This window comes from Plasmodium gonderi (genome assembly GCF_002157705.1).
Source record: "Plasmodium gonderi DNA, contig: Chr14, whole genome shotgun sequence".
Taxonomy (NCBI): domain Eukaryota; phylum Apicomplexa; class Aconoidasida; order Haemosporida; family Plasmodiidae; genus Plasmodium; species Plasmodium gonderi.
Window position 1 is genome coordinate 1,257,012 of NW_021628939.1, and position 26,705 is coordinate 1,283,716.

The 26,705-nt window shown below is 28.5% G+C and overlaps 5 protein-coding genes across 6 annotated transcripts; 3 read left to right on the plus strand and 2 right to left on the minus strand.

Annotated features, from left to right (window-relative positions):
- Positions 1 to 902: 902 nt before the first annotated feature.
- PGO_142720 lies at positions 903 to 6,563 on the plus strand (the record flags this gene model as incomplete). 2 transcript variants are annotated; one of them, XM_028690263.1, is made up of 14 exons in its annotated part: positions 903 to 1,569; positions 1,853 to 1,884; positions 1,998 to 2,070; positions 2,254 to 2,313; positions 2,418 to 2,476; positions 2,610 to 2,745; positions 2,913 to 2,988; positions 3,123 to 3,202; positions 3,366 to 3,425; positions 3,622 to 3,731; positions 3,988 to 4,018; positions 4,991 to 5,128; positions 5,592 to 5,991; positions 6,193 to 6,337. In XM_028690263.1, the coding sequence occupies 14 exons, from the start codon at positions 903 to 905 to the stop codon at positions 6,335 to 6,337; spliced, it is 2,067 nt and encodes a 688-aa protein (XP_028546064.1). The 2 variants fall into 2 exon arrangements, with proteins under 2 accessions (XP_028546064.1, XP_028546065.1); XM_028690264.1 differs by lacking the exons at positions 903 to 1,569; positions 1,853 to 1,884; positions 1,998 to 2,070; ... (6 more) ...; positions 3,622 to 3,731; positions 3,988 to 4,018 and adding exons at positions 4,685 to 4,823; positions 6,512 to 6,563 and having other exon boundaries at positions 6,193 to 6,336.
- A 487-nt stretch (positions 6,564 to 7,050) lies between these two features.
- On the minus strand, positions 7,051 to 14,607 carry PGO_142740 (hypothetical protein, conserved; the record flags this gene model as incomplete). Its single annotated transcript, XM_028690265.1, has 1 exon — positions 7,051 to 14,607. One exon carries the CDS (start codon positions 14,605 to 14,607, stop codon positions 7,051 to 7,053), a length of 7,557 nt encoding a protein of 2,518 aa, XP_028546066.1.
- Positions 14,608 to 17,300: 2,693 nt separating this feature from the next.
- On the plus strand, positions 17,301 to 19,102 carry PGO_142750 (hypothetical protein, conserved; the record flags this gene model as incomplete). Its single annotated transcript, XM_028690266.1, has 2 exons — positions 17,301 to 18,737; positions 19,016 to 19,102. The coding sequence occupies 2 exons, from the start codon at positions 17,301 to 17,303 to the stop codon at positions 19,100 to 19,102; spliced, it is 1,524 nt and encodes a 507-aa protein (XP_028546067.1).
- Positions 19,103 to 19,265: 163 nt separating this feature from the next.
- Positions 19,266 to 23,994, minus strand: PGO_142760 (hypothetical protein, conserved; the record flags this gene model as incomplete). The annotated part of the gene is made up of 6 exons (XM_028690267.1): positions 19,266 to 19,353; positions 19,511 to 19,634; positions 19,812 to 19,879; positions 20,079 to 23,194; positions 23,505 to 23,648; positions 23,905 to 23,994. The coding sequence occupies 6 exons, from the start codon at positions 23,992 to 23,994 to the stop codon at positions 19,266 to 19,268; spliced, it is 3,630 nt and encodes a 1,209-aa protein (XP_028546068.1).
- A 1,028-nt stretch (positions 23,995 to 25,022) lies between these two features.
- PGO_142770 (hypothetical protein, conserved) lies at positions 25,023 to 26,576 on the plus strand (the record flags this gene model as incomplete). The annotated part of the gene is made up of 1 exon (XM_028690268.1): positions 25,023 to 26,576. One exon carries the CDS (start codon positions 25,023 to 25,025, stop codon positions 26,574 to 26,576), a length of 1,554 nt encoding a protein of 517 aa, XP_028546069.1.
- Between the last annotated feature and the right edge of the window lie 129 nt (positions 26,577 to 26,705).

Sequence of the window (26,705 nt, forward strand, 5' to 3'; positions counted from 1 at the left end):
TACAATCTTTATCATTTTTTAGATTATTTTTTTACACATGAAAAAAAAAAAAAAAAAAAAAAAACTTTGTACATATTTTATAGGTTTTATATATATTATGCTAGTGCCTCTCCTTAGTATCCAACAATTTATCTGTTATATTTTTAACTTCTCTTTCTTTCTCTCTTTTTTTATCTCACTTTCGAAACAATTTAAAAAACTAAATACATTAAAATAAAAAAAAATCAAAAAAAAAAAAAAAAAAAAAAAAACATGTATATCCAATAACACGTTTGCAAGGGTACAAGTGGTACATGTCACTACACGTGGGGCAAAAATCTGTACGCATCCCATTCGACGGGATATGTTGTTCTAAGCAGCAAAAAGTTTCGTCTGTGTGGCAAACAGGTTCGTGTATGCAGCAAAAGGGTTCGTGTGTGCGACCCAAACAGTCATGTAGAACCCACTTTTCTTTAGATTATGTATTTATAGATGTATACATATATGTTGATCTATCACCAAGCCGATTGTTGGTATTGTGATTTATTCGCAAGGAAAGACTTCTTTTTACTTTCTTTTGTTTAACATCACCCAGTAGCAACGGCAAGGCGTGCATAAACACGACAATAAGAAAATAGTAGTAGGTATGATTATTCATATGTAAAAATATGTGTACGTAAAAATATATATGCGTGGTGCCAAACGGACGAAATGTTTTATCAGTTAAACATTTTGAGTATGATATATTTTTTTTACTATTTATTTTATTTATTATTTTATTTATTTATTTTTTTTTTTCTTTTTACCACATTTAAGTTTAATAAAAGTTAAGCCTACATGCGATATGCATACACACCAAAGAACGCATGACAATTTTCTTTCAGTCCATCCCTGTTACCATCTCAAAATTTAAAAAAACACAAATGACAATAACATACCTATGCTTAATTTATTGTAGAACAAAATATTTGTGGAAGCATGATTCATTCCTTTCCACTAAGCTACATGTTGAAAATTGTGTACACAATTTCGAACGCAATTATGATGATATGATTAATGGTATAAAAAACAAGTTAAAATTTAAGTATGGTTTGTGTAATGTGTTCTTGAAAGTGGTGCCCTTATCCTTTTGTGAAAATGTGAACAAGAGCAACGATCGCAATAGTGTCAAAAGTGGTGTTGCGAGTGATATCAGAAGTGATGACCGCTGCATCAACCCGAGGGATAACTTTACAGAATCTAGTTCCTATCTAAATAAAAATATAGAACACGAGGAAAAATGCTGCTCAAAATTAGGAACGCAGCTAATTTTTCATTACGTTAAAACATATGTGAAATATGTTGTAAATTCTTTACTTTACTTTTTTTTTTTTTTATACGAGACATTTTATCGCACCTTTTGTATATTATCTAAGGAATATTTAGAATTTTCCAAAGAGGCATATGAATACTCTGCTTTTATTTCAGACAATCTACTAAACAGCTTTGTGACAATTTATAAAATTTATAAACAAATTAATTCTTTAGATTTTCCTTTTACGCTAGATGAACTCTCATTCTTGGGTTCAGGATTCATTTTCGACAAAAGGGGTAAAAACATATAGCATAAAAAAAAAAAAAAAAAAGTTATAATACAACTATGCATGAGTTCTGTCCATTCATCTTTAACATATGGCACAAAACAATACTTAACATTTACACAAAATGAGGTAAAAATAATGGCGTCAAAAATATAAGATCTTTACGCATCTTTTATTTAGACACATATGGTGCCCACAACATAAATCAGATAAAATTTTTCTTTTCTTTTTTTTTTTTTTTCCTCCTACCTCTTCAATTTACTTTCGCTCGCTTTTTTCTTCTCCACATAAAGGATACGTGTTAACCGCTGCACACAACATAACGGTAACGGAACAGCAATATGACAAAATAGCTACATGACAAAATAGTAACTTAGAAAAATATACATAGATATGGCCCATGGCCCTTTTTCTACCCTTCAAATAAACTGTTTGAAGAATACAGATGGCACCTTTGTTATCAAAAATGAAGACAATTTTTATGTAGCATCCGTATTGGGTTTGCACAGGGGTAAAATCTTTTATAGACAAAACATCAGAATTGAATGGAAAAAGAGCGTTCATTTTTTTAAAAAAATATATTTAATAGAAGTGACATGAGCTCATATCATGATAATACCTGTACTTGCATACATTTATATGCGCACACTTCTCATATACTTCTTCATGTGTCATTCCCAATCCTCAATGTCAGAATCGGACGTGTGCGTTATGAAAATAAACTCTGAGGAACAGTTTTCTTACATACCTCTAGGTAGTAGATATACAAAATGAATAAGCAATGAATTCACGATAGAGGAACATTAAAGAGCTTTTACTCAATCATACACTTTTTTTTTTTTTTCAATTTTAACTCAGATTCCATGAAAGAACGTCTGAAGCTAGGAGATACAGTAATTACATATGGACAAATACAGGTTTATATTATGTTTCTTCCTTTTTTTTTTTTTTTTTTTTAAATTAATTTCTCAATGGAAATTTTACTGCTTGACTCACTGTTTCCATTTCTTTTGTAAAAAATCACTTTATTTTACGTACTAAATTTTTCAGAATTTCGATAAAGGGACATACAGTGTGGGTATTGTGAATCAACCTAGACAAACATTTTCCAAATTTAAAAATTTTAATGAACAGGAGAAAACCTGTCTGTATCCCTTCATTCAAATAAGTAATCCGATTAATAAAGGTTTGAATTTTCCGATAAACTGATCACATTTTCTATACTACAGTCTCACATAGACCTACTTGCGCTGGCATGTACATATATGTATGTATATACATACATATATACACTTATGCGAATAACTTATTTTTACATATACAAAAATATATATCCATCATGCTAATTTTAAGGCATGTCTGGTTCACCATTAATTGATAAGGATGGAAATCTAGTAGGAATGATACAAAAGAAAATAGATAATTATGGGTATGTGATAAAATTATATACTAAAAATAATCTATAAAAATACTTTCCAAGCAACAATTCAATTTTGTGAAAAAAAAAAAAAAAAAAAAATATAATAAGATTCCTCTATATTTTATTTCCTGTTTAATAAACAGATTGGCCTTACCTGTGAACATTCTAAAAAATGTAGCAACCCATTTGCAACACGAAGGAACATACAAGGAGCCATTCTTGGGTATCCATTTAAAAAAATAAAATAAAACACATAAATACAAACGACATATACTTTGTGAATGTGTGTACCCATGCATGAACAAATGCATATATTCGTACATATACACATTAAAACACATCGGATGATCATGGAATCTCTAAATTACAACTATAACTCTCATCAGGGATAGTGTTAAAAGAAAATGAACAAGGTATCACACCTGTTTACAAAAATTCTGAAAACGGTAACTAAATAGGAGACCTGGAAAAGTCTTACCTTTTCAAAAAAAAAAAAAACATGTTTATCAAGTCACTTCATGTATTTGCGTCTTGTTTTGTTTCATGTAGATTACAAGAGAAAATTTCATTTTCTATGTATCTCATTAATGTGCAATATTTCACTGAACCTCCCCTTCGCCCGACGTTTTTCCTTTTTTAAAGGACAAAAAATACAGAATGTTTTGGCTAACTCACCAGCGGATGTTGCAGGCATAACTAGAGGAGATATTATTTTAGGGATTAACAATAAGGAGATAAAGAATATTTGCGAGGTTAATTAGATAAGCAAAAGGATAAAAATAATATAAAATAATGTGAAAAAATGTGAAATAAAATAATATAAATTAATATGAAATAAAAAAAAAAAAGAAACAAAATAAATGTGCTTAAATCACCGATTAAGCCACTGCATTTGCTAAAAAGTGTTTCGCCCCAAGTTGAAAATTTGTACAAACAAGCAGAAAAGTGACGGATTTTTTTTCTTTTTTTTTTTCTAATTTACCTCTTATCGTGAATTGCCTTTTTTAGGTACATGAAATTCTGAACAGCATATCGGATTGTTACATTACAGTTGACATTCTTCGCCATGGAAAAAAAATAAAAATAAAAGTGAAAAGGGATGGAATAAAAATGTAGTAAAATTGGTGAAAATGAAACAAAAATGGAACAAAAGAGGAATTCATACACATATATATATAAGAACGTGAGAAATGTCCGTTTCGCACACATTAGAAAAACGAGTTTTTATCTTACCCAATTAAGATATTGTGTGTTCATTTTTATTTTCAGAGCTTGTCCTTTTCTTTGGCAGTTTTCAATTTGGTGAACGTATTTGCACGCATGTATATATTTATGTACGCTTGTATACAAATGTTTACATAAAATAAAAGCAGCAAGATCCTATCTATTGTAGTGGCATTAGAACCATAGCACCATTTTTAACCATACACAGTATATATATACTTAAGTGTTTTATTTTTATTTTTGTTTAACACCGGATACGTAAAACATAAATGGATCGGGTGTATGCCTTCTAGGCGTCTTTTAAGTAGTATACCCCACTTTACCAAATGTTTTTGTTGTAATGTGGTAACAAAATGTTTTATTTTTCTTTCATTCGTTAGTTCATTCCTTTCTTTTTTTTTTTTTTTTTTTTTTTTTTTTTTTTATGTTTTTTGTTTTTTACACCCAATTTTGCTGTAAAAATAGTGTTACGTTATGATAAATGCGAAATATAGGAAAATTGTTCGCCTCATTTTTTTTTTTGTTCTGTATTAATGTGACCCTTGTGTGCTGCTTCATTCCCAAGGGAGGGGGGGGCGTCAAGAAACATGTGAAAAACACTAAATTTCTCATTTTTGAAAGTAAATCTAAAATATGTTGTACACATATATATGTTAAAAAGCAAATAAATAAATAAATATATATATATATATATATATATATATATATATATATATATCTCTTTTTTTAAAACCCATAAGATAAATGAGTGTCACAATTTTTTCCTCCACTCGCACCCCCATTTTAGATATTAAAAAAAAAGAAGACCTAGAATACAAACCTTTTAAAAATATTAGTTTTAACAAGCTAAAAACAAACTTGAAAAATTTTCTAGTGATAAATAAAAAATTTAACATATCCGATGTTAAGAACGTTTCGTTTTTAGGTTCCAAAAAAAAAAAAAAAAAAAAAAAAAAGAGCAAAAAAATTGCATAAACGGGAAGCGTACATATGAGCAACTTTGTGTGCACGCATGTATACATACATAAAAGTGAAAATACATGTTTCCACACATATTGTCTTGAAGACACTTTTTTTTTATTATTTATTTATATATTTATATATATTTTTTTTATATGCCTCTTCCTAAATTACCAATAAATTGCTCATTAAATAAGAGAAATACATTTTTTTATGTTTTGTATACAAAAACAGTAATAAACCTGTACCTTTTTAGTGTGTCTATTTGTGTATTCCCATTTTCAGCCTTGCAACTAGATTATGATTAATTGATGCCACACATTGTTGATGTAGATTCTTGTTTACTTCGGATTTATCTCCATTTGGACATATACTTTTCTCTTGATTCGAGTTTATTTTCCATTTGCTTACCATTCTTACCCTTTTAGGAAAATTCCACATTTTTGAAAAAATTGAGAATTATGGGGTTAACGAAATATGCATAGTGGGACGAAGCAATGTAGGAAAATCAACATTTCTAAGAAATTTTATTAAATATCTTATAAATGTCAAGGAACACATAAATATCAAAGTTTCAAAGAACAGTGGTTGCACAAGGTCAATCAATTTATATTCATTTGAAAATGCAAAAAAAAAAAAGTTATTCATTTTAACAGACATGCCTGGTTTTGGTTATGCAGTAGGAATAGGCAAAAAAAAAATGGAATTTTTAAAAAAAAATATAGAGGACTATATATTTTTGAGAAATCAATTATGCTTATTTTTTATTCTAATTGATATGAGCGTTGATATACAGAAAATTGACATATCCATAGTAAATGCCATAAAGTAAATAATACACATATATATAATACGTGCAAAGTTCGTGTGAACAAACTTTTAATATATAATTTTTCACTTTTAAAAAATAAGTTATGAAGATAGAGAAGATAACTGTATAATATGCATGCGATGTGCTTGATTATTCTAGCTATTTACCCCCTCCCAATTACTTTTTTTTTTTTTTTTTTTTTTTTTTTTTGATTACAGAAAAACAAATATACCTTTTAGAATCATTTGCACAAAGAGTGACAAGTTTAGTTCTAATGTTGAAGATAGACTTCAAGCTATAAAAAATTTTTATGAGCTTGAGACAATTCCTATACACATTTCGAAATTTTCGAATCACAATTAGTAAGTCATGAAATGTGCATTTATATATAGGACAATATATATGTGTACATACTCGTTTTACTGATGTTTTGTAATTACAACCCACCTCGATAGTTTTTAATACTTGCACGCATGTACATTAATCTTTACACTCCTACATGTGCATTAATGCATTTTTTTTTCTCTTTTTTTTCAGTATAAATATTTTCAAGGAAATACAGCATCACTGTAATTTGGGGAACTCGTAAAGGCAATTTTTAATGTCTGCTCAGATTATTTTACTGATTTTGAAAAAATGGGTTAACATAAATTCATAATGGGTAAAAAAAGGAAGGTTTGTGTAAGATCGGCGTAAGAGGGGCATAAGAAGGGCGAAAAAGAATGAGAAAAATATTGCAGAAGAAAAAAAAAAAAAAAAAAAAAAAAAAAAAAAAAAAAAAAAAAAAAAAAAAAAAAAAAAAAAAACTCAAAACATACGAATGTATATATATATGTGTGTTACATATATATAAACATGTTGTGCATATCTTCGTGATCAACTTGCTGTATCCATCTTTTCAAGAGAGCCCATTTATGTACTCTCCTTCCTCTAGTGTGTCCAAGTTTTTGCATGCTAAATGTTGCAATGCTTTTGCATGTTATATATATCAAGTAGCATTTTTACTATGTGGATCTTATTTCTTGCAATAATTTATCGAGCATTAAACTAGTCATAATACATGGTTTCACATCGATTCACGTGAAATAATTCAATCCACCCTTGTACATGTCCAAAGTGTTCAACTGATCTTCAGTGAAAACCAACTTATATTTGTATTCCCATTCGTCTTTATGTGTTCTCAAAAAGTTCTGAATACATTTTTCTATTTCCTTTTTTATGATATGCACCTTGTTATTGGACATTTTAGCTACACTTATCAAAATGTCTGGGAGCCATTCAGGTACATGATTGGGATATGAATTAACAACACTGATAAGGGCATATATAGCAGCTGTTTTTTTTCTTTCCATAATTTTGTTGCCATTATTAATTTCTTCATTCGCATTTGGATGGGATACTAATGGGACAGTATTTTTTTGATTTGCCACGGTTAAAAAATAACGAGATATTTGCTGTACTGTTTGACTATCATAAAAGCAGAGAACAGATGATAAAATACCACGTGATAAATTTTGAATCTCAATATAATTATCAACTAGTAATGATATGAATACATTTAGAAGGAAGGTATTTTCCTTTCGATCGTAAAAAAATACGCAGTAATATGCATGAAAATAAAAACAAAATTGCAACGCACAATTCCGAATTTTCCAATTATTTTTATTTAATAAATCACTTATTTTTCGTATAAATAAGTTTCCCATATTTTCCTTCAATAGTAAATCAAAGTTTCTGATCAATTCAGGCGTTCCAATATTGTGGTTCATATCACTACTTATGATTGTCTTCCCTTTCCCAATTTGTTCACTTGATCCAGTTTTTTCACATATTCCCTGTTCCCAATTCTCATAACATATTTTTTCAAACTTAAATAAATATAATGAAGGACACATGAAACAATTGATGGCCTTATTGATCATTCCATTGATAAAATTATCTATCAATTGAAAGGACAAAATAAACATCTTCAAAAATAAAATACCTATATTATTTAGCACATACATACTTCTAATTGAAAAAATTGTTATGGTGATATATGCTAAGGTTTCCAGTGCGTATATAAATTTTGACTGTTTTGACAACATTTCCTGGCCTTGTAAATATTCAATAACATCACATGAAGTTTTGTATAAATATAATAATATTTTCATGTACATACATTTCAAATGAAAATAATATCTATTATCATGTAGTACATATAATAAGTAAGCTATAAGGTCTCCAACAACTTGCCTAACTGTTATATTATCATTATCTATTAATTTTAAAAACTCCATTATATTATTGTCCAAGAGGTTAATATTTTTATGAATACTGTATATAAGCATAATATTTAATAACTGTGTTTTTTTCTTAAAAATTAAATTCGACGTATCTTGAAAATTAAAACATAAACAAAATTTAAATAATTTGTCATATATATGAATGTACTTTTTTTTTATATTGATAAAAAGCAAATGAAAATAATATATCCATATGTTGAATACTTCCATATTTACAACTGCTATTTCTTTTACTAATAATGATATGACCTTTTCGAAAATTGCATCTGCTTCTCCCTTTTTTTTTAATTTTCTCAAAGCAAAAAGCAAAGGGCAAATTAGAGATATGAAAGTAGATTTATATTCATTATCGGCATGTACGTCTTTTTGTAGGTTCTTCAATATATGAATTACTTTTCCAATAAATTTAAAATTGTTGTTATTCTCTTGGTCGCATTTATCGCTCAGTTCACTACTTACAGGTTCTACATCTTTCCCTTCATCGGGGTTCTTCTCCCTGTCTGACTTCTGCGCTGATTCTAGTGTATTCACCACTGGATTCACATCTGAACTTACAACTCCCGTTGCATCTACTTCTCCTTGGTTCTCGTTAAATTCATTCTGCATATTAACCAAAAATTTGAAAAACTCATAGTAGTAGAAAAAATCCTTCACGTGTGTTTCACTAATGTGGGAAAACCCATTAAAGGATTTTTGAATTTTGGACAAGTTCACGATAATGGCATTTATGCTATTACTTTTTTTCTTGCTCTTCATATTTTTGTATATACAAACTTCTGCAAATTTGTTATACACATTTATACATTTGAATACATTTGTTATATGTGCTGGTATGATACCCTTGTCTTTATTCATACTGAAATATTTTAAAAATTTGATAAATCCATAAAAAGCTAAGTTATACACATGTACGTTTTTTTTTATACTTAAATTTTCTAGCAAGTAGTTAAAGTAAAACTCATTATGATTCAATATTACAAAATTATCATAACATATCAGAAATGATAAGATGATGACTTGTATGTAGACGTTATTTTTTTTTTCACTTTCCCCTTTCAAAAACAAAAAGAATTCATTCATACTTTTTTTTTTCCTTTTATCTTCACCAGATGATGATACTCCTACTTCACTATTTTTTACAAATCTATTATTAATAATGGCATACACTAACTTCATGCACTTTAAAGTTATTTCATCTTTCTGAATTTCCAATCTTAAAATATTTATGATAATTTTGATGTACTTTTTCAATAGGTATATATCCCCACTTATTTTCTTTACCAGCCCAGAATTGTTTGTTATATTTATGAGTATTCCATTGAAGCAACTTAAACATTTGTTCTCGAAATAGTCATGATTGTTAAGTTCTCCGAAATTTTTCAGACTACTCATCTTACTTATACTTCCATTCTCACTTAGGATATCATTTTTCTCGTTGTTTCCTTCGTTAATCACTTCGCTTATGCTTTCATGGCTAGTTTGAATCATATCATTACCATTCTTAGATTCTGAGTTGTTTGTAATTCCTCCAACCTGGGAATTTTCTATCATTTGTGCATTATTATTTTTATCTTTATTTTTCTCTTTTCGTATGGATATATACAGCTTAATGTAATTCTTCAGATAAAATGAGCAAATTTTGAGATATGGAATTTTAATAATTTTAAAGGTGGGAAGAATAAGTTTTAATGTGCTCTGTGCATAAGATCGGACTTGGGAATAAATGGACAAGTTTATGAAAAATAGAATGTTACACAACTGTTCACGATAACCTTTGAAGGAATAATTTTTTTTCCTATGTTTTAATCTTTCATTATACAAATAGAATATATTATTAATGTATTGACTTTTAACAATATCATAGTTATAGCTATATGGATACATATTGTATGTAAATGAAAGTACGCTATTAATATATTCATTATATATGGTCATATTGGCATTTTCATTACATTTTAAAAGTAAAAAGTGTATACATTTAACAATTTTCCTTTGAATCTTTGCATCTGCTTTGATGGTCTTTTCTCTCTTATTAATGACATTTGTGAAGAAATCATCTTTTAATTTTTTCTCTTCATTCATATCAATTATCACCTGTTTTGTGTGCATATCATTAACACTATTTTCACTATTTACAGAATTCATGGTTTCCCTATGTTCATTTTTTTCATCGTTTCTGTTATAGTGAGTATATGCATACATGTTCAAAATGTGCTTTGGTATCTTTAGCACATGTAATGATAATGTTACAATAATTTCACTCATGTAAACATATAAATAAAAGGAGATTTTTGTATTCACCACATGGCATTTGGTTAGAAGATTATTATAATTATATCTTTCATCAGGATATATACAGCTAAGTGGTTTAATAATACATTTAATTAATTTATAAGTTCTAGACATCATATTAGAATGATTTAACGGGAATTTCCAATTTATTTTTTTTTCTCTTAATTTTCTCTTTTCTATATATTTTAACAAATTAGAAGTATAAATTGGGATATCACACTGAATTAGTAGATCTATTAAATAATCTAAAAGAAAGTACGTAAAATTCTTCCCTATTTTTACATTTTCTTGTGATGGAGTTTTCCATTTTACTAATTCTTCAGCATTTAATACTTGTCTTATGTAACGTTTTTCCATACATTCCTTCTCCATAAAAACACAATTTGTATCCTCTTTAACAACATTTCCACTATTACTGCTTGTCTTATGTTTATCTAATTTCTGCTGGTTGGTTTCATTTCCCTCCTTTTTGGTGTTATTCAAGATATACCATGGAATACCCCATCCCGCAAGAGTACGAATTTTTTCTCGTGTATTCATATTTTCTTGTATCTTAAAACAAGAATATTCCTTCACAGATAAGCTAAAGTTCATTTCTAAAAATCTGTACATAATTTTGCATATATATTTAAAAGTACTAGTGTTATCTTCAATGATGTATATTTCAATTAATTTATATAAATCTTCCAAATTTAAAAAATCATCGTTTGCTTTTCTAATTAGGCTGGATAAAAACTGTAAATAGCATTTCACCGTATCTTCATTTGCATACTCATTTTTGGTGTAAACGAAATATTCCTCTTCCTCGTGTGGGGTAGTAGTAGCACTCGATGAAGATCCAGCATCTGCAGCATTTGTTCTTTCCGAAACTAATCTTTTTTTCTTCTTTTTTGTGATTAACTTTCTGTAAAACGAGTTAAAAAGTGTGTCGTAAATTTTTTTATTATTCACTAGACCAAAAGCATACGGAATTATGGATAAGGATTTTGCGTTTTCCTGTTCTATGTTATTTAAAAATTTATGACAAAGTTCATACACAATTTCGTGGTCTAAATGAATAAACAAAGATATGATTGTCGTCTTCAATCCAGAATAGACATCATTTCCTACTTTGTTTTCTTTCTTTTCCCCATTTAATTTTTTTGTGTCTTTACTTTTTTCATTTTTTGTAAATTTCATAAAATAAAGGATTTTATCAAAAAATTCATGAATCCAATAGCAAAGATAGTCAACTAGTTCCTTCCGCTCTTTCATAACTTCTTCGATTTGTTCATCATTCAGTGAATTCAATGTGTATAATTGGTTTCCTTCTATGTTCATAAATTGTTTATATTCTCTTATGGTCATTTGCATATCGGATTCGCTTATCACGCTATCAATTTTTACAATACAAATGTATGAAAATAGGATACTTAAAAAAGAAAATATCGTGAAACTTTTATACACATCACATATATCAATACCCATGTTCATAACGGGTAGTAAATCTTTTAAGTGATTTGCCTTGTATCTGATCAACAATGGTAATATTAGACATAGAGACAAAAGGCAGTTACAAATTTGCGTCGATATATTCACATTAATAAGGCATTCCATAATTTTCTTAACAAAAATATCTAAGCAATTTATATCAACCACGCATATGTGCTTTAAAATATTTTCGAAGAGGCTAACGCCTTTGCTGCTTTTGGGGAACATTCCTTGCATCGCTAATTGCGTAAACTTTTCGATAACGAATTTTTTGTCTTCCTCTGAGATAAAGTAATTCGTTATGTAGTCATTCATTTTTGTATTCACTCCTTGCTGTTCATGGTGATTACATTTTCTTCCTGTGCTTATGTTTCCTCCACTGAGATTTTCTCTACTTATACCTCCTCCACTGAGATTTTCACTACTTATATCTCCTCCACTGAGATTTTCACTACTTATATCTCCTCCACTGAGATTTTCACTACTTATATCTCCTCCACTGAGATTTTCACTACTTATATCTCCTCCACTGAGATTTTCACTACTTATACCTCCTCCACTGCATCCGTTTCCCCACTGCTTCCTCCCGTTCATCCGTTTCATGTACATGCATTCTCTCTTAAACTTTCTAATAAAACAAAAGAGAAAAGTGTTTATAAACAAACTAATATTCCCTAAATGCTTCCCCACGCTGGACGGATGTATGTGTGGCATAAAGAGACAAGTAATAATGTTAAAAAATTCGTGTGTGTCTAGGTTTTGAAAGAGGGATGATATATATATTTTTTTCTCTCCTCCTTCAGAATCGACTTGGTTTTCTTCAATTTCTACTTCATCAAAGTTGCTTAAATTAAAATTTTTGTCATTTAAAATGGCAAGAAACTGTTGCAATAATTCCTCTTTTTTTTGTTTTTCCTTTTCCCTACTTTTTTCTTCCGTTGGATATTCGCTCTCCTTTCGATACATTTTATTCAGTAAAAAAACGAACGTTTTCGAAATCGTTTTCACAACACTGTCATCGTCGTTAATTAATAAATTGTAATCCTCAGGGATGTATTTTTTGGCAGAATTCAGTTGAGCATTACAAGGTAATTTTATATAATATATGAACAAAAAAAAGAGAAGACTTAGTATCTCTTTCATCTGTTTCTGCAAATTTATATTATACATATATGCATATTTTAATCCTTTATACACAATTCTAACAAATGCATAGTTGATACTATGCCAATTGTACCTTTTTAACTTTTTATACAAGTAAAGAACTTTTTCATATTTTATTAACTTAAAGCATAAATCATCTGAACCTAGCTGACTTAACATTAAAAAATTTAAAAATACAGTATTATATCTTGTGCACAATTCTAGCTTCTCAATAGGATATATGGATAAGTCTATATGTTGCATAACACTTTCGTCAAAATTTCTCATATTTCCCATGCGTGTGTCTGTACCATCATCTGATTTACTCTTTTCGCAACTACCACCTTCTGTTGTCATTCCAGGTGGGGCCCTCTTGTTTAGTTCTTTATTTATGCAAAAAGGAGAAGATTCATTATCCTTATCATTGCCATTATTGTTGTTTTCACCATTATCTTTATTGCTATACAAAAGACTGAATGGCTTTATAAAATAATCCTCCCTCTTGTCTATATATTCTTCATATTTTATGGAAAACATATTATTTAAAGAGAAATCGAATAATAAATTATGTACATCAATGTTGTAATAACAAAAGGGCCTAAGCATTGCTAACAAATTGATAACTGATGTAATGAAATTTTTGTATGCATTATGACTATATTCACCTTGTTTTCTCGTATTATTACTAACATAATCATAAAATAAATTAAACAAATATTTATAATCAATAATATTAAATATACGCTTTTGAATGTATAATCGAAAACTTTCATTCTTTCCATTAATTATAATTTCTTCATTAAGAAATGGATCATTGTTCTCTTCCACCTTATCGTATATTCCATTAACTGATATATAGTATTGATCTCCAGATATGTGTAATTTATTTTCATTTATAGTAGTACTATCAACATCACTTCGTTCCTCATTTGTACATTTATATTCATCATAATAATGATCACTAATATCTGCATAGGAGTTATTCGTTATATCACTACTATTTCCATCATCATATGGAACATCGCTTAGTATATCAACATTGCTAATACTACTGACCTCTTCATTTTTCAATATCAGTTCTCTATCATATTCAAAAAAGTAATCGTCCAAAATGTGACTTTTGATATTATCTAGGATATTTGATATGTTTTGGCAAATGTACGATTTTAAGTTTGGACTGATGTTCTTATTTTGCAAAGAATACCATAAATATTTTATCATAAAAATGTAGAAATGAAAGGATTTGTGCTTCGTTGTATTGATAGTTTCATATGTGTTGCACAACTTTATTACTAGGGTAATGTTGTACGAATTGTTTTTTTTAACAGTAACGATCTTTTTAATTTCGTGCAAAATTTGGTATTTTTCTTTATTCACATTTTCCTTAATTTTTTTCGGCAAAAAGTTGCTATAATCGTTTAATTCCCTGAACGTGTCCAGCATTTTGTGTTGCTATTACTATCCTTATTTTATGCAACTACTGATTTTATTTTCTATGCAACTACTATCTTGTATGCTACTACTATTTTTATTTTACGCTATTACTGTTTTTATTTCTTCTTATTTTCCCTGCTTACAATTGATATTTGCAACAGGTTATGTGGGAAATCCTTCTGCTGCTGTATGTATATGTTCCTTTCCTTCACTCTCGCTATGTGTCGATATGTGTGTTCATGTACACATAAATATCAGTGCGTACCGTTTTAAGTGTTTGGGAACTATTTTTAATTTATTAAAAAAATAACACACACACACACACATAAACGGATGCGAAATGTTGTGCATATGTGTATATATTCTTAATTCAAAAATAATCCTATACCCTTAGCCGGGGGGTGTGCAAAAATTTTCATGCTTTGGTGTAACTATTTTCCCTTATTTCATAAGTTACAAATTATTTTATTTTATTTTTTTTTTGCACCTGTGGGTTGAAACAAGCGGTAGTAGAAATATGTTTGTTGTTTTATTGCTCTTTTATGGAGGTTTTGAAGTATGTGTTAAACCTGTTTAATATGTATAGAGAAAATAATAATCCATTAAGCCTGAGCAAAATATAGGGTTCTTCCATGAGGTAATTTTTAAGAAAAAAAAAAAATAAAAATTTTCTCTGCTCTTTTGTATCATTTCTTTTGCTTAAGCTACATAAATATTATACTTCTTAATATTTTTTTTATGTGAAAAACTTTTACCTGCAGAAAAACTTCTCCCTATATCTGCTATTTTGTGCTTGAGTTTTCATTTGATAAAACGAATTAATTCTGGTATGTAAACAAGCACAAATATATTATGCATATCACTTAAGTGTGTATACAATTTTATATATTCATTCCATTGCGCAACAACATTTATATGTTTGCATATATATATAATGCATATTTATGTATTCATATATATATACATATATATATATATATATATAAATATATGCAATTGTACAACGTGCTAAGGTCGTAAATGGGGTATTGTTGGTTTTTGTTTTATTTTTTTTTATTTGTTTTTTTCAGTACTTTTTTTGAGCTTAAAGTTTAGTAAGTTCTACTTAATTCTCCTTCCTTCGTTATGTAGCATTATTGTGCTCCTGTTATATTCCTTTTTAACTAATTTATTTGTTAGTTGGTTTTTCCCTTAATGGTTTATATATTTCTTTGAAAAAATATGTTTTATTTTTATAAACTATTTTGCGTGTCAAAAAGTCCTTCCACCCTCAAATGCTGTACTTATTTTTGCTCAAACAATAAATATTTTAACATTGTGTATTATTTTTTGTATCATCAATTTATTTACATTTTAGTGGTGGTTTTATTTTGTTTTTTTATTTCCTATTCTTAAAGTCGCTACCCTCCACCGTTCTATATGTTAATTAAATTTTTTTTTTTTTCGTCCAAGAAAAATGAAATATATGTAATTCAAGTAGTAGTAGGTAGGAAGGTCTTGTTAATATTTATGCACATTTTTTTTTCTAAAAAGATTGAGAGAAAAAGGGAAATAAAAAAAAAAAAAAAAAAAAAACACCTGTATCCTTACTAAACTGTGTTATGAACAGTTAATTTTGTTAAGAATCGAATTACTATATTCTTCCATACCATTTTGTTGAAAAGAAAGAAACATTCAAATAAAAAGAAGGATAGGGTGATGAAAATTTGAAAATTTATAAGATATAGTTCGTAGAACATAAAAAACACACATAAAAGAAATATTTATGTGCTAATTCAAATGAAAAGTGATAGTATTAACAACTGTTCATATCTACACACACATTAAGAGCGCCCCAAAATATGGCACTCTGTTATGTAGTATTTGCATTACCTGAAATTTCCGAAAATAATATGCACCTCTTTTGTGGGATGAGGCTTTAACACCGTTGGTAATTTTTCTTTCTCCCATTTAGAACACAGATTCAAAGGAAAATAAATAAAATAATAGAATTAACTAGGAAAAATTATACGAATATATTCAGTTGTGTGCGTTTTTATAGAATGCAGTTTTACAAATAAAAAAAAAAAAAAAAAAAAAAAAACACACACACACACATACATACACAAACACTATCCTTGTTAAAGTACACATAATTATAACACATTTAACAAGGTGTTTTTATGTAATAATAGAACAGCTTTCTCCTTTGTTACATAATCATTTGAGAAAAATCCTATTGAAAGTTTCACTACTCCCATCAAAAGGGTATGCATGATTAAGGGTGCTTTTTCATCTTGCACATTATTTTAAGTTGCCCCTTTGATAATTCAATACATGATAAGCTGCAACATTTGACGTCGCTTTTTTTATATTTACTTTTTTATTTTTATTCGACAGTTAAAAAATAATATACATATATATGTATATATATTTTTTCATTTTTATTATTTTTTTTTTTTTTTTTTCTTAATTAACACTAAAAAAACGATATGTTTTTTAGCATAAGTATGGGAACCTTTTAATTTTTACCTTAACATTGCGGTTTATGTGCTTTTAGAAAAAAAGAAACATCCCTTTTTGTTCATTCGTCACTCCGACCAATCTCTTACAACTCCAGTTGCATAAACAATTTTCAGCATCATTTCATTTTTGATGAAGCATAAATATGCATATATATATGCACGCATGAATATTGGTCATTGACGCCTCACAACACGAGGATGATACTGCACAGAATGAAAAAAGTGTGCTTCAGCAGCGATGTTAACATATCCAACTTACTAAGAAAAAAAGGAATATTATTTGAAAATGTGAAAAGGGATAATTGCAAAAAAGAGTTAATTTTAAGTTATTTTGATCTAAAAGGAGTAAAATTGAGGGGAAATGATATTCATATTATGACAAACATTTTGTGTAGACCTACAGGTAGGATAATGATTTTAATTGATAATATGAAAAAGCAAAATTTTAACTTTGATTTTGGTACACTTTCGGGAGGAGAATCAAATATAACACGTGAGGAAAATAAAATGGATGACGAAGTTGGTGATTCTAAGAACAGCAAAATGCTTGATGAAAAAGGTGGTACTTCAATCGATGATAGAAACACAAAGTCTAGTTTCAGTAGTAAAAAGGAGCATGATGAACTGAGCAATGACAAGACGAATAATAGGGAAAGGAAGGAAGAACATATTTGTACGAACATGTGGAATAGAAATTTAAAAAATTTATTCAAGGAATGTAAAATTCATCTATGTGATGATTATGAAATCGAAAAGTTTGTGGAAGAATGTGAAAGATTTATCAGATTTACTGAAGATATTAAAAGAATAGCTAGGTTTGAAAACATAGAAAAAATAGTTACCATCATAAATATCCCCAGCTGTTATGGAAGAAAAGAATTAGCACAAATTATATACGATTGTGCTAAAATTAAAGTAAAATTAAAAAATATAATTTTCAGATTTAAAAAAAATGGAATACAAAGTGATTGTGCTTATGTCTTATGCAATAGTGTAAATGATGCAAATATTTTAATTAATAAAATGCAAGAATATCCTGTTGCTAAGAAATATCATCTACGAGAATTTTATGGAACTGCTTTTTTATATGCGTCCAAAAATAACCTTTTTCTTAGTTCAGAAAAACTCGATTATATTACCATTTTTTCAAAGTATAAAATATTCACTTGTGGATGGCACAAAGATATTACAATAAAGGAATTTGAGAGCTTTTTGATTACTCTTAAAATATTCCCAAAAAAAATTATAAAAATTAATTATAACAGAAAGATCATAGGGTCCGATAACACATCTGTATGTATACAAGGTCAAGGGGATGGGTCACAAAAACAGTCCATCGGTGAATCAGACCCAAAACATGAACTCAGTACGGTCGATTCCAATCATATTTTAATAAATATATACGAAATGAATCCTTCCTCCATGGAAACTGATGAAACAACGAACACCACCAGCAGCGCAAACAGCACAGATGACATGACTGATAGGGAAAATGCGAGCGATACCAACACGTCTTCGTTTATTTTATTTTTCGAAAACATGAGAATGACTAAAAAGGTTTTTACAAAATTAGAGAGACTAAAAAAGAAATGGAAAATATCCACATCTAAGAACTTCTATGCATACCCAAAAGTGGTACGAGAAAGAAAAAAAAAAAAAAAAAAGGCAAGGCAAAGCTAAGTTAAACTAAACAAAAGAAGAAACATTCTTGCTACGTTTTCAAACGCAAATGTTACGAAAAAATGGGAAATTTTGATAATGCAAAAATGAAAAATTACACTAAATATATGCACACTTGTGCGTGTCTGCAATCTGATATATGTCAGCAGGCATATACATGAATACACTTAAAAAAAATTGTAACAAATGTTCAAACAAAAAAAGCATAAAGTTTTTTTTTTTTTTTTTTTTAGCCTGACATCCACTTCAACGATGACGAAGATTACGACGATGAAAATGAATACGAAGACTCAGATTTAGATGAAGAAATAGAATATTAGCAAAAAAAAAAAAAAAAAATTGCATAAATGGTGGAAAATTCTAGTGCTGCACATTTTTTTAAAAAGGGCGATCCACATAAAAAGAACATTTATGTTATATACATATATGTATATACATCCCATGCATAATTTTTTTTTGTAAAATTCCCAATTGGTTGCTTCTCTACTTTGTAATTTTTCTAATCTTATTGTAAAGTCCCGTGCTCAAATCAATTCTTATATTTTTTACAAAATCTATTTCATACACCATGCTACGGGAAAGAAGAAAAAAAGGAAAAATGATAAAGATAATAAAAAAAAAAAAATCTTTTTAATGAGTATAAACCTGAATATACCTTTGTTTTCGCCATAGTACTCATGGTGAGACAACTTTTTTTTTTTTTTTTTTTTTTTCGTATGTTAACTTACTTCTTCTCCTTGTACGTAAAATAATCATCGTTTATGTTGAAATAATAATTCATAATTCTGTTCACATAATAGGAAAAGTTTACCCATTTCTTATCCTTTAAATAGGACCACTGATATTCGAAAACTGCAAAAAGGGTAAAAGTAGAATAGTTTTGAGCTTGCATCTATGCCATTTGATGCCTGTTAAATGAAACGAGCGTTCATACAAAAATTATGTAAACGCGAATGTTCATAAGTGTATATGTCATGCTTGCTGCCATGTGGGCTCATATTTTATATTATTCCATTTTTTTTCTCATACATTGTGTATTATTCGTTGGGGAATTGGAGTGAAGAAATTCATCATCGTCCAGGTTCCAAACAATTTCTCTGCGAATCATAGAAAGTGTATGCATAAGCATATCATTTGTGTAGTGTGTATTTATGTGCGTAGAGCGAGAATGACTCTTTTGAGCGATGACCAAGGCCCTGTAAATGTTAGATAGACTCAATTGAATTGGTAAACACAATTGCGAACACACATGACCCGTGGTACATAAAAAAAGTGTTTTATGTATACAAATTGCACCTGCTTTGCTCTATGGCACTTTTCTCTGCCTTGGTAATTTCGTCCTGTTTCATCATCAAGTATGGAATTAACTGATTGTGAACATCAATGGTAAGTTCCTTTTTTTCCTTATTGGATTCATCATTGTCCATATTAATACTGTCTTCTTCTGTTTCTCCCTTTTTCCTAGCACTATGCTCTAAATGATCATTTTTTGTGCACAAATCTGTGGTACCAGTTTGATTTTTTGGATTTGTCTCAGTTTTGTTTGTGTTGTGTTTATCACCAGTATCCGATTTATTTACATTATTATTTTGTTCATGAACTACATCAACCAGTTGAATCTCTTTTAGATTAGTATCTCCTTGGATAGCGTCCTCAACAAGAAATTCCTTTCTAGGCATTTTTGTAACCTCTGAGTTTTCCGTTTTCATGGTCTGTTCTGCACCCGTAGGATTTTCGGGATTCAAAAGATTAGAAGTATTCGCTTTCTTATCATTTTTTGTGTCGTTTTCCTCCGTTTTGTAAATATCGATGAGAGAAAGTAATTGGTTTTTAATATTGGAATCATTAATTCGTAAAGATGTATTCCTCTTCTTAATATCATTTGCAATAAATTGCATATTATCATATATGTAGGTTCTATGGTCAATAAAATTTTTTCCATTTATTTCTAAAATTTTGGTTGATAAGGAAAATCTCTTATTGTCATAATCTATATTTATTAAAATACCTTTTAACTGATCACCAATTTTGAATATACCATTTAAATCATCAATTTTTTTTTTGGAAATTTCTGATATATGAATCAAACCAACTATATCATCACATTTTACCATCAGTCCATATTTAGATATGTGTATAATTTCAACATTAATAATATCGTATATGTTCATTTTTTTTAATTGTTCATTTTGTTCATATATTAAATTCGAAAAATTTAATTTGTTAATATCTGTGCAGATTACCTTAATTTTTTTTTTAACTAAAGATTCGTCAATTTTTTCATTATCATCTATTTTTGTCTTGTATTTACTTGATATGGAAGATATATGAATAAATGTATAAATGTCATTGTATGAAACACTTATTCCATTTTTTAAAACTGTTATAACTTGAACCTCAAAGGGTATGTCTTGTGTCTTGAAATGTAAAATCCTATTAAGGTCATTAACTTTTTGGATATTTTTTAAAGTTAATAAAATTTTATTAGGATACATTTTATATATTTCAAATATTAATTTATCATTCACTTGAAATACATTTTTTATCTTCTTAATGTTGTAGGGCATTTGATCTTCATGCAATTCTGCATAAAATGCATAATTTATATCAACATATGCAAAAGTTTTTTCTATTTTAAAAATCTTTCCAAATATTAATTTACCAACATATAATTTCTCCTTTTTATTTAATTCTTCCTTACTATCGTAATTTAATATGCTATATTTATTGAATGATATATTAATTTCTTTATCATATTGTTCATTATCTATATAATTGTTAAACCCATACATGTTCGTTATTGCATCATTTGGTTTATATATGTCGTACATTCTTTTTTCATAATTCTGTATTATATCCACAAGTACATGTTTTCTCATGTTTTTATGTTCCTTTATTCCTTTTAAGATGCCACACTCTTTGTTTGGGTTTCTCTTACTTCTCCAATTTATCCCCTGTAGCTCGTTGTTGTAAGTGCTCGGAATTATTTCAAATTTGGGTGCACACGTGGAGTCATCTATGGGATTAGGTGTCGAATCATATGTGGGATTGGATGTGGAATCATATGTGGGATTAGATGTGGAATCATATGTGGGCTCAAATGTCTGATCAGATGTGGGATTCGGAGCAAATTCGGATGCGCAATGAAAATTGCCAGATGATACCTTTCCCTTTTTCTTTTTGTCTAAACCCTTTTTACCGTGGCCACTGCCGTCAATGTCCGATGCTTGTTCTGACCCAATAAAGCTCTTGTCACTTTTCATTTTGCTATTAATACTTTGTACTCTTTCATTAAAATTGTAATCGAAATTTCCATATTTGAAAAAAAAATACTCTTCAAAATGTTCATGGACAAATGCTAAGAAATCATAATTGTTTTTCTGCGGTTCTAATTTGTTTCGTTTAATGTGCATACACCTCAGGTGCTTTTTATAAGCTTCGTACAATTCATCTACAAAATGTTGGTCTTTCCTTATTAATTTTTCCTTATTTAAATTGTTATGTAAAGTCATAATAACTTTATTAACATCCCTAAAAAAATCTTCACTTTTTATCCCCTGTTCCGTTTCATTTAGTTCCTCTTTTTTTACATTTTGATCATGGTCAACTGATTGATCTTTTTTTGTTTTACCAATGTTTATATCATTTGGGGCATCCTTCCCGTGCCCCTCTAAACTGCCCCTTTCGATGTGCTCAGCATGAGTGTCGTCATTTACCCCAGATAATTCTTTAACACTTTTAGGAATTATACCTTCTGGAGTTATCTCTTCCTTTATATCAGTAAACTTTTCTGCTACACGTCTATATTTAAGCAAAAAATTACGAATATGGATGGGAAGTTTGTTCTTCTTTAAAAGTGTATCTACCGTTTGCAGTACATTACCTTTGTTGCTTTTAAACGGTTCTAAATTTAACATTTTGTTCATTACTGCTAACAGTTTTTTTTCGTCTGCATAATCTTTATCATCATAAAAAACTCCAAATAAATCAAGTGTTGTGTTATTATTTATTGGGGCTGGTCTATTTATAAGTTCTTCGTATAACATATCTTTTTCCCTTTTGGCAATTTCTAAGAAATTTGTTTTATCATCTTCCTTATAATCTACACTTGATTTCATATTGAAATATATATCTTTTAATGAATCTTCAATAGTATCATATGCTATATCTAAAATCTTATTTTTCTTTTTATGATCATTTATTTTGCTTATATGTTCAAAATTTGTAATGTTATTTTCTGCTAGTTTTTCTTCCATAATTTTATCGATATCCTTTTTATTTTCCTTCTCCTCACTGCTCTTAAAATTGTTCTTCTCATTCCTTTTCCTTAATTCTTTTTCCTTTTTTTTTTTTATTTCCCTTTCGATCGTTTCTGGAAAATATGTATTCAATAGTTGTTTGTAAGAATGTTCCTAAGTGACAAAAAAAAAAAAAAAATATATATAAATATAAAATAAAAAATAATAAATCCAGTGTGTACGTGATTCATGAGGGTGCATACATACCTATGCAAATATTTTCATATCCCTCCCCCCTTCAATGAGAACCAATTCGCTAGACATGAATCATAACTTGGAAAACGTATATCCTTATACATTTCTATTACTCGCATTATGGCAGAATAGAACAAGAAGATTCGATAACATGGGAATATATACATATATGTTTATATATGTATATATATTAATATATATACATATATGTATTCATGTACATGAATACCTCGTCCGCTAAATCTTTTAAGGAAGATGCGATGTCTTTGTAAATGTAAGGAATGTAACTCTCAGTATCTTCATCCTTGCTCTTACGCAATCTGTAGTTGATTTTTTTTTTTTTTTTTCTGAATCTGCCTGTTTTATGATATATCTAATAAGGGGGATAGGGGAACATGCATATATATAGGTATACGTATAGGTAGAGGTGTAGATACAGATACAAGCATAAGTAGAGGTATGTATGTGTTCCATTTATTAACGCATTAGTGTATATTAGCACGATAAATAGCCGATTATCTATTTCTTTCCAGGTGACATGTTTATCAATGAGGATATACCCATCATTGCTCCCCCTGACATGGACAACATTTTTATTGATGTCCTTTTTAAATATTGTTGGTTCTTACATAGTTATCAAAGGTCAGCGTGTGTTTCACAAATGCATATACAATGAATTCTAGAAATGCTAACAGGAAACATATTTTTGTAAAAATCATTGTAGCATTTTTACGAGGTCAAAAATGGGAAAAGAAATGTGCAAATTATTACTTCCTTCACAAGTTTTGGAATTCATGTAAAAATAACATTTTAAGCGAAAATGTATTAAAATAATGTATTCATCTTGGAAGAGCACAAAACTTGAGTCTCGAATTTGAATGAGAGCACAAAAGAAAAGGGTTCCAATCTAAGCTCTCAGTTAAATACGGTCTCTAGTTGTCATGTAAAAGTGTACATATATATATATATACATACTTTTTTATGACACAGAACTTTGTGAAAAAGCTAAAATTTTTGCCCTAGTGCCTTTAAAAACTTCAAGGGATGTGCAACGAGCATTACGCTTTTTTATTTTGAAGTGGCGCGGCAGACGAAAAACTTAAAAAAATTGAGAAAAATTAGAAGAAATTAGAAAAAATTAGAAGAAATTAGAAAAAATTGAAAGAGATTAGAAAAAATTGAAAGAGATTAGAAAAAATTGAAAGAGATTAGAAAAAATTGAAAGAGATTAGAAAAAATTGAAAGAGATTAGAAAAAATTGAAAGAGATTAAAAAAAACCTCATTTCGAACTATTTTGCTTCCATCATATGCTGCCATGTTTCATGACATAAATTTTACTCCAATTTTAAATTTAAAGAAGCATATGACAGGTGTACACAAAATGTAAGCTTAGGAAGTTTTTTTTTTTTTTTTTTTTCTTCTTTCTTTTCTTGCAATTTCACAACGTACAAAGGGAGAGTTGGGGGGTTGGTGGGAAAAAAAAAAAAAAAAAAAAAAAAAAAGTGAACGCTTCTCCGATATGAGATTTACAAGCCAAATAAATAAACAAGTAAAAATACACAAATTTCCTGCTAGAACAGGAGCCCCAATATGCCCCCTACTAGATGAACGCATATAATCAGTTCATACAAAAGTACCTGAACAAGACGATAAGAAATTTTCTGGAGAAATATGTACACGTATGTTATGCATTCCAGGTTTGTGATACTCCCATTGGATGTATCAGCGAAATGTAGAAAATGCAAAATGATGAGAAGAATCCCGAACATAGACATGAGCAGAAGAAGGCATTTTAAATGTTCCCATATAAACAAAGTGTCTAATAGTGCGAAAACTAAAAGACATTACAACGAGAGAGACCTAAATTTATGCACACCATTCAATAAAACTGCAAATGTATGTCATGAACGAATGGACGACAATTTTTATGAATATGACATAAATGCAACTATTTTCAGACTACTAAAAAATATACACAAATTGCAGCAGGAGTATAATGAAAACATAGATAACCAAAGAAGTAGAGGAACAAACTGGATAGATTATCAAATGGAAAAAATATTTATGTGCTATACTTCTATTTATAAAAATATAGAGAGAAATTTATTTTTAAAACTAACACTGGAATTGTTAAAATGTCCTGTATTATATAAAAAAATCACATACCATTACGAATTTTATGAACAAATACTTTTCGAAATAAATAGATGCTCACATGATAAAGAAGTAATGAACAAGACATTTTTTTATGAGCATGTGATAAAAATTATATCAACCCTTTTAAAAAATAGCAAAGCTTTCAATGAATCTTGCGAAAGAACATTTTTCTTGGATACAATAAAAATGATGCATACCGAAGAAAATATAAATTATTTTATAAAACATTTTACATTTTTACTTTCCTGTATTTCTTTATATAAGAGGGAATTAAAAAAGGAAATATATTTTAACACCATAAATGAAGTCATAACAGAAGAACATACCTCATTGGGTAAGAAAATATTCCTAGTGCAAAAAAAAAAACAAATTATACAGAACTGTATGCCAATAATTCTACAAATTTTTAATAAAATAGAGCATTACAATTATCTAAACCAAATGGACATTTGTAATATTATGGACTTCCTAAATGAATTTAAACAATATCACAAAATAAAGTCAACCATATGTAAAGACATACATAAATACTTCACAACATCAAGTGATATGAAAAATTTATGTTTAATTTTGTATCTTCTAGCTTGTTCCAAAAATGATCAAAATGAATTTACGGGAAATGCTTATTCATATATATATAACATTATTTGTTTGAGGCCAAATGAGCTGTTCCAGCCAAAAAATATGAACCTTTTTTTGATTAGTATCATACGATGGAAGAGTCATAAGCAGGGAAAGGTATACAGATGTTATAACTCATACGGGAATAAAAATCAAAGTAACAGGTATGCAAAAATTGACACAAAAAAGACACTGGGTAGGAGAAGAACCCCCCTGTCGGTAGAATGTAGAGATATGAGGACAAATGCTATGAAAAAAGAAAAATCAAAAAACAAAAAATTTCAATTATGCCTAGACCTACGGAACAAATTTATCAAAAAGCAGAAAATGAAAAATGATAAAAAAATGTATTTCTGGATTAAACAGTACTTTCTGCAGTTTATAAAAAGGGAACAAAAGAGTAATAAGCATATTAAAACATTTTATCAATATTTTTTGTCTTATCATATAAATAAAAATTTTACTAGAAAAAAGAATTATATATCTCCCATAACGATAATAAAAAAAATAGGAAAGATATAAAAAAAACGAAATCAAATTAAATGAAAGAAAATTAAATGAAGTGAAATTAAATAAGTTGAAATTAAATGAAGGGAAATTAAATAAGATGAAATTAAATGAAAGGAAATTAAATGAAAGGAAATTAAATGA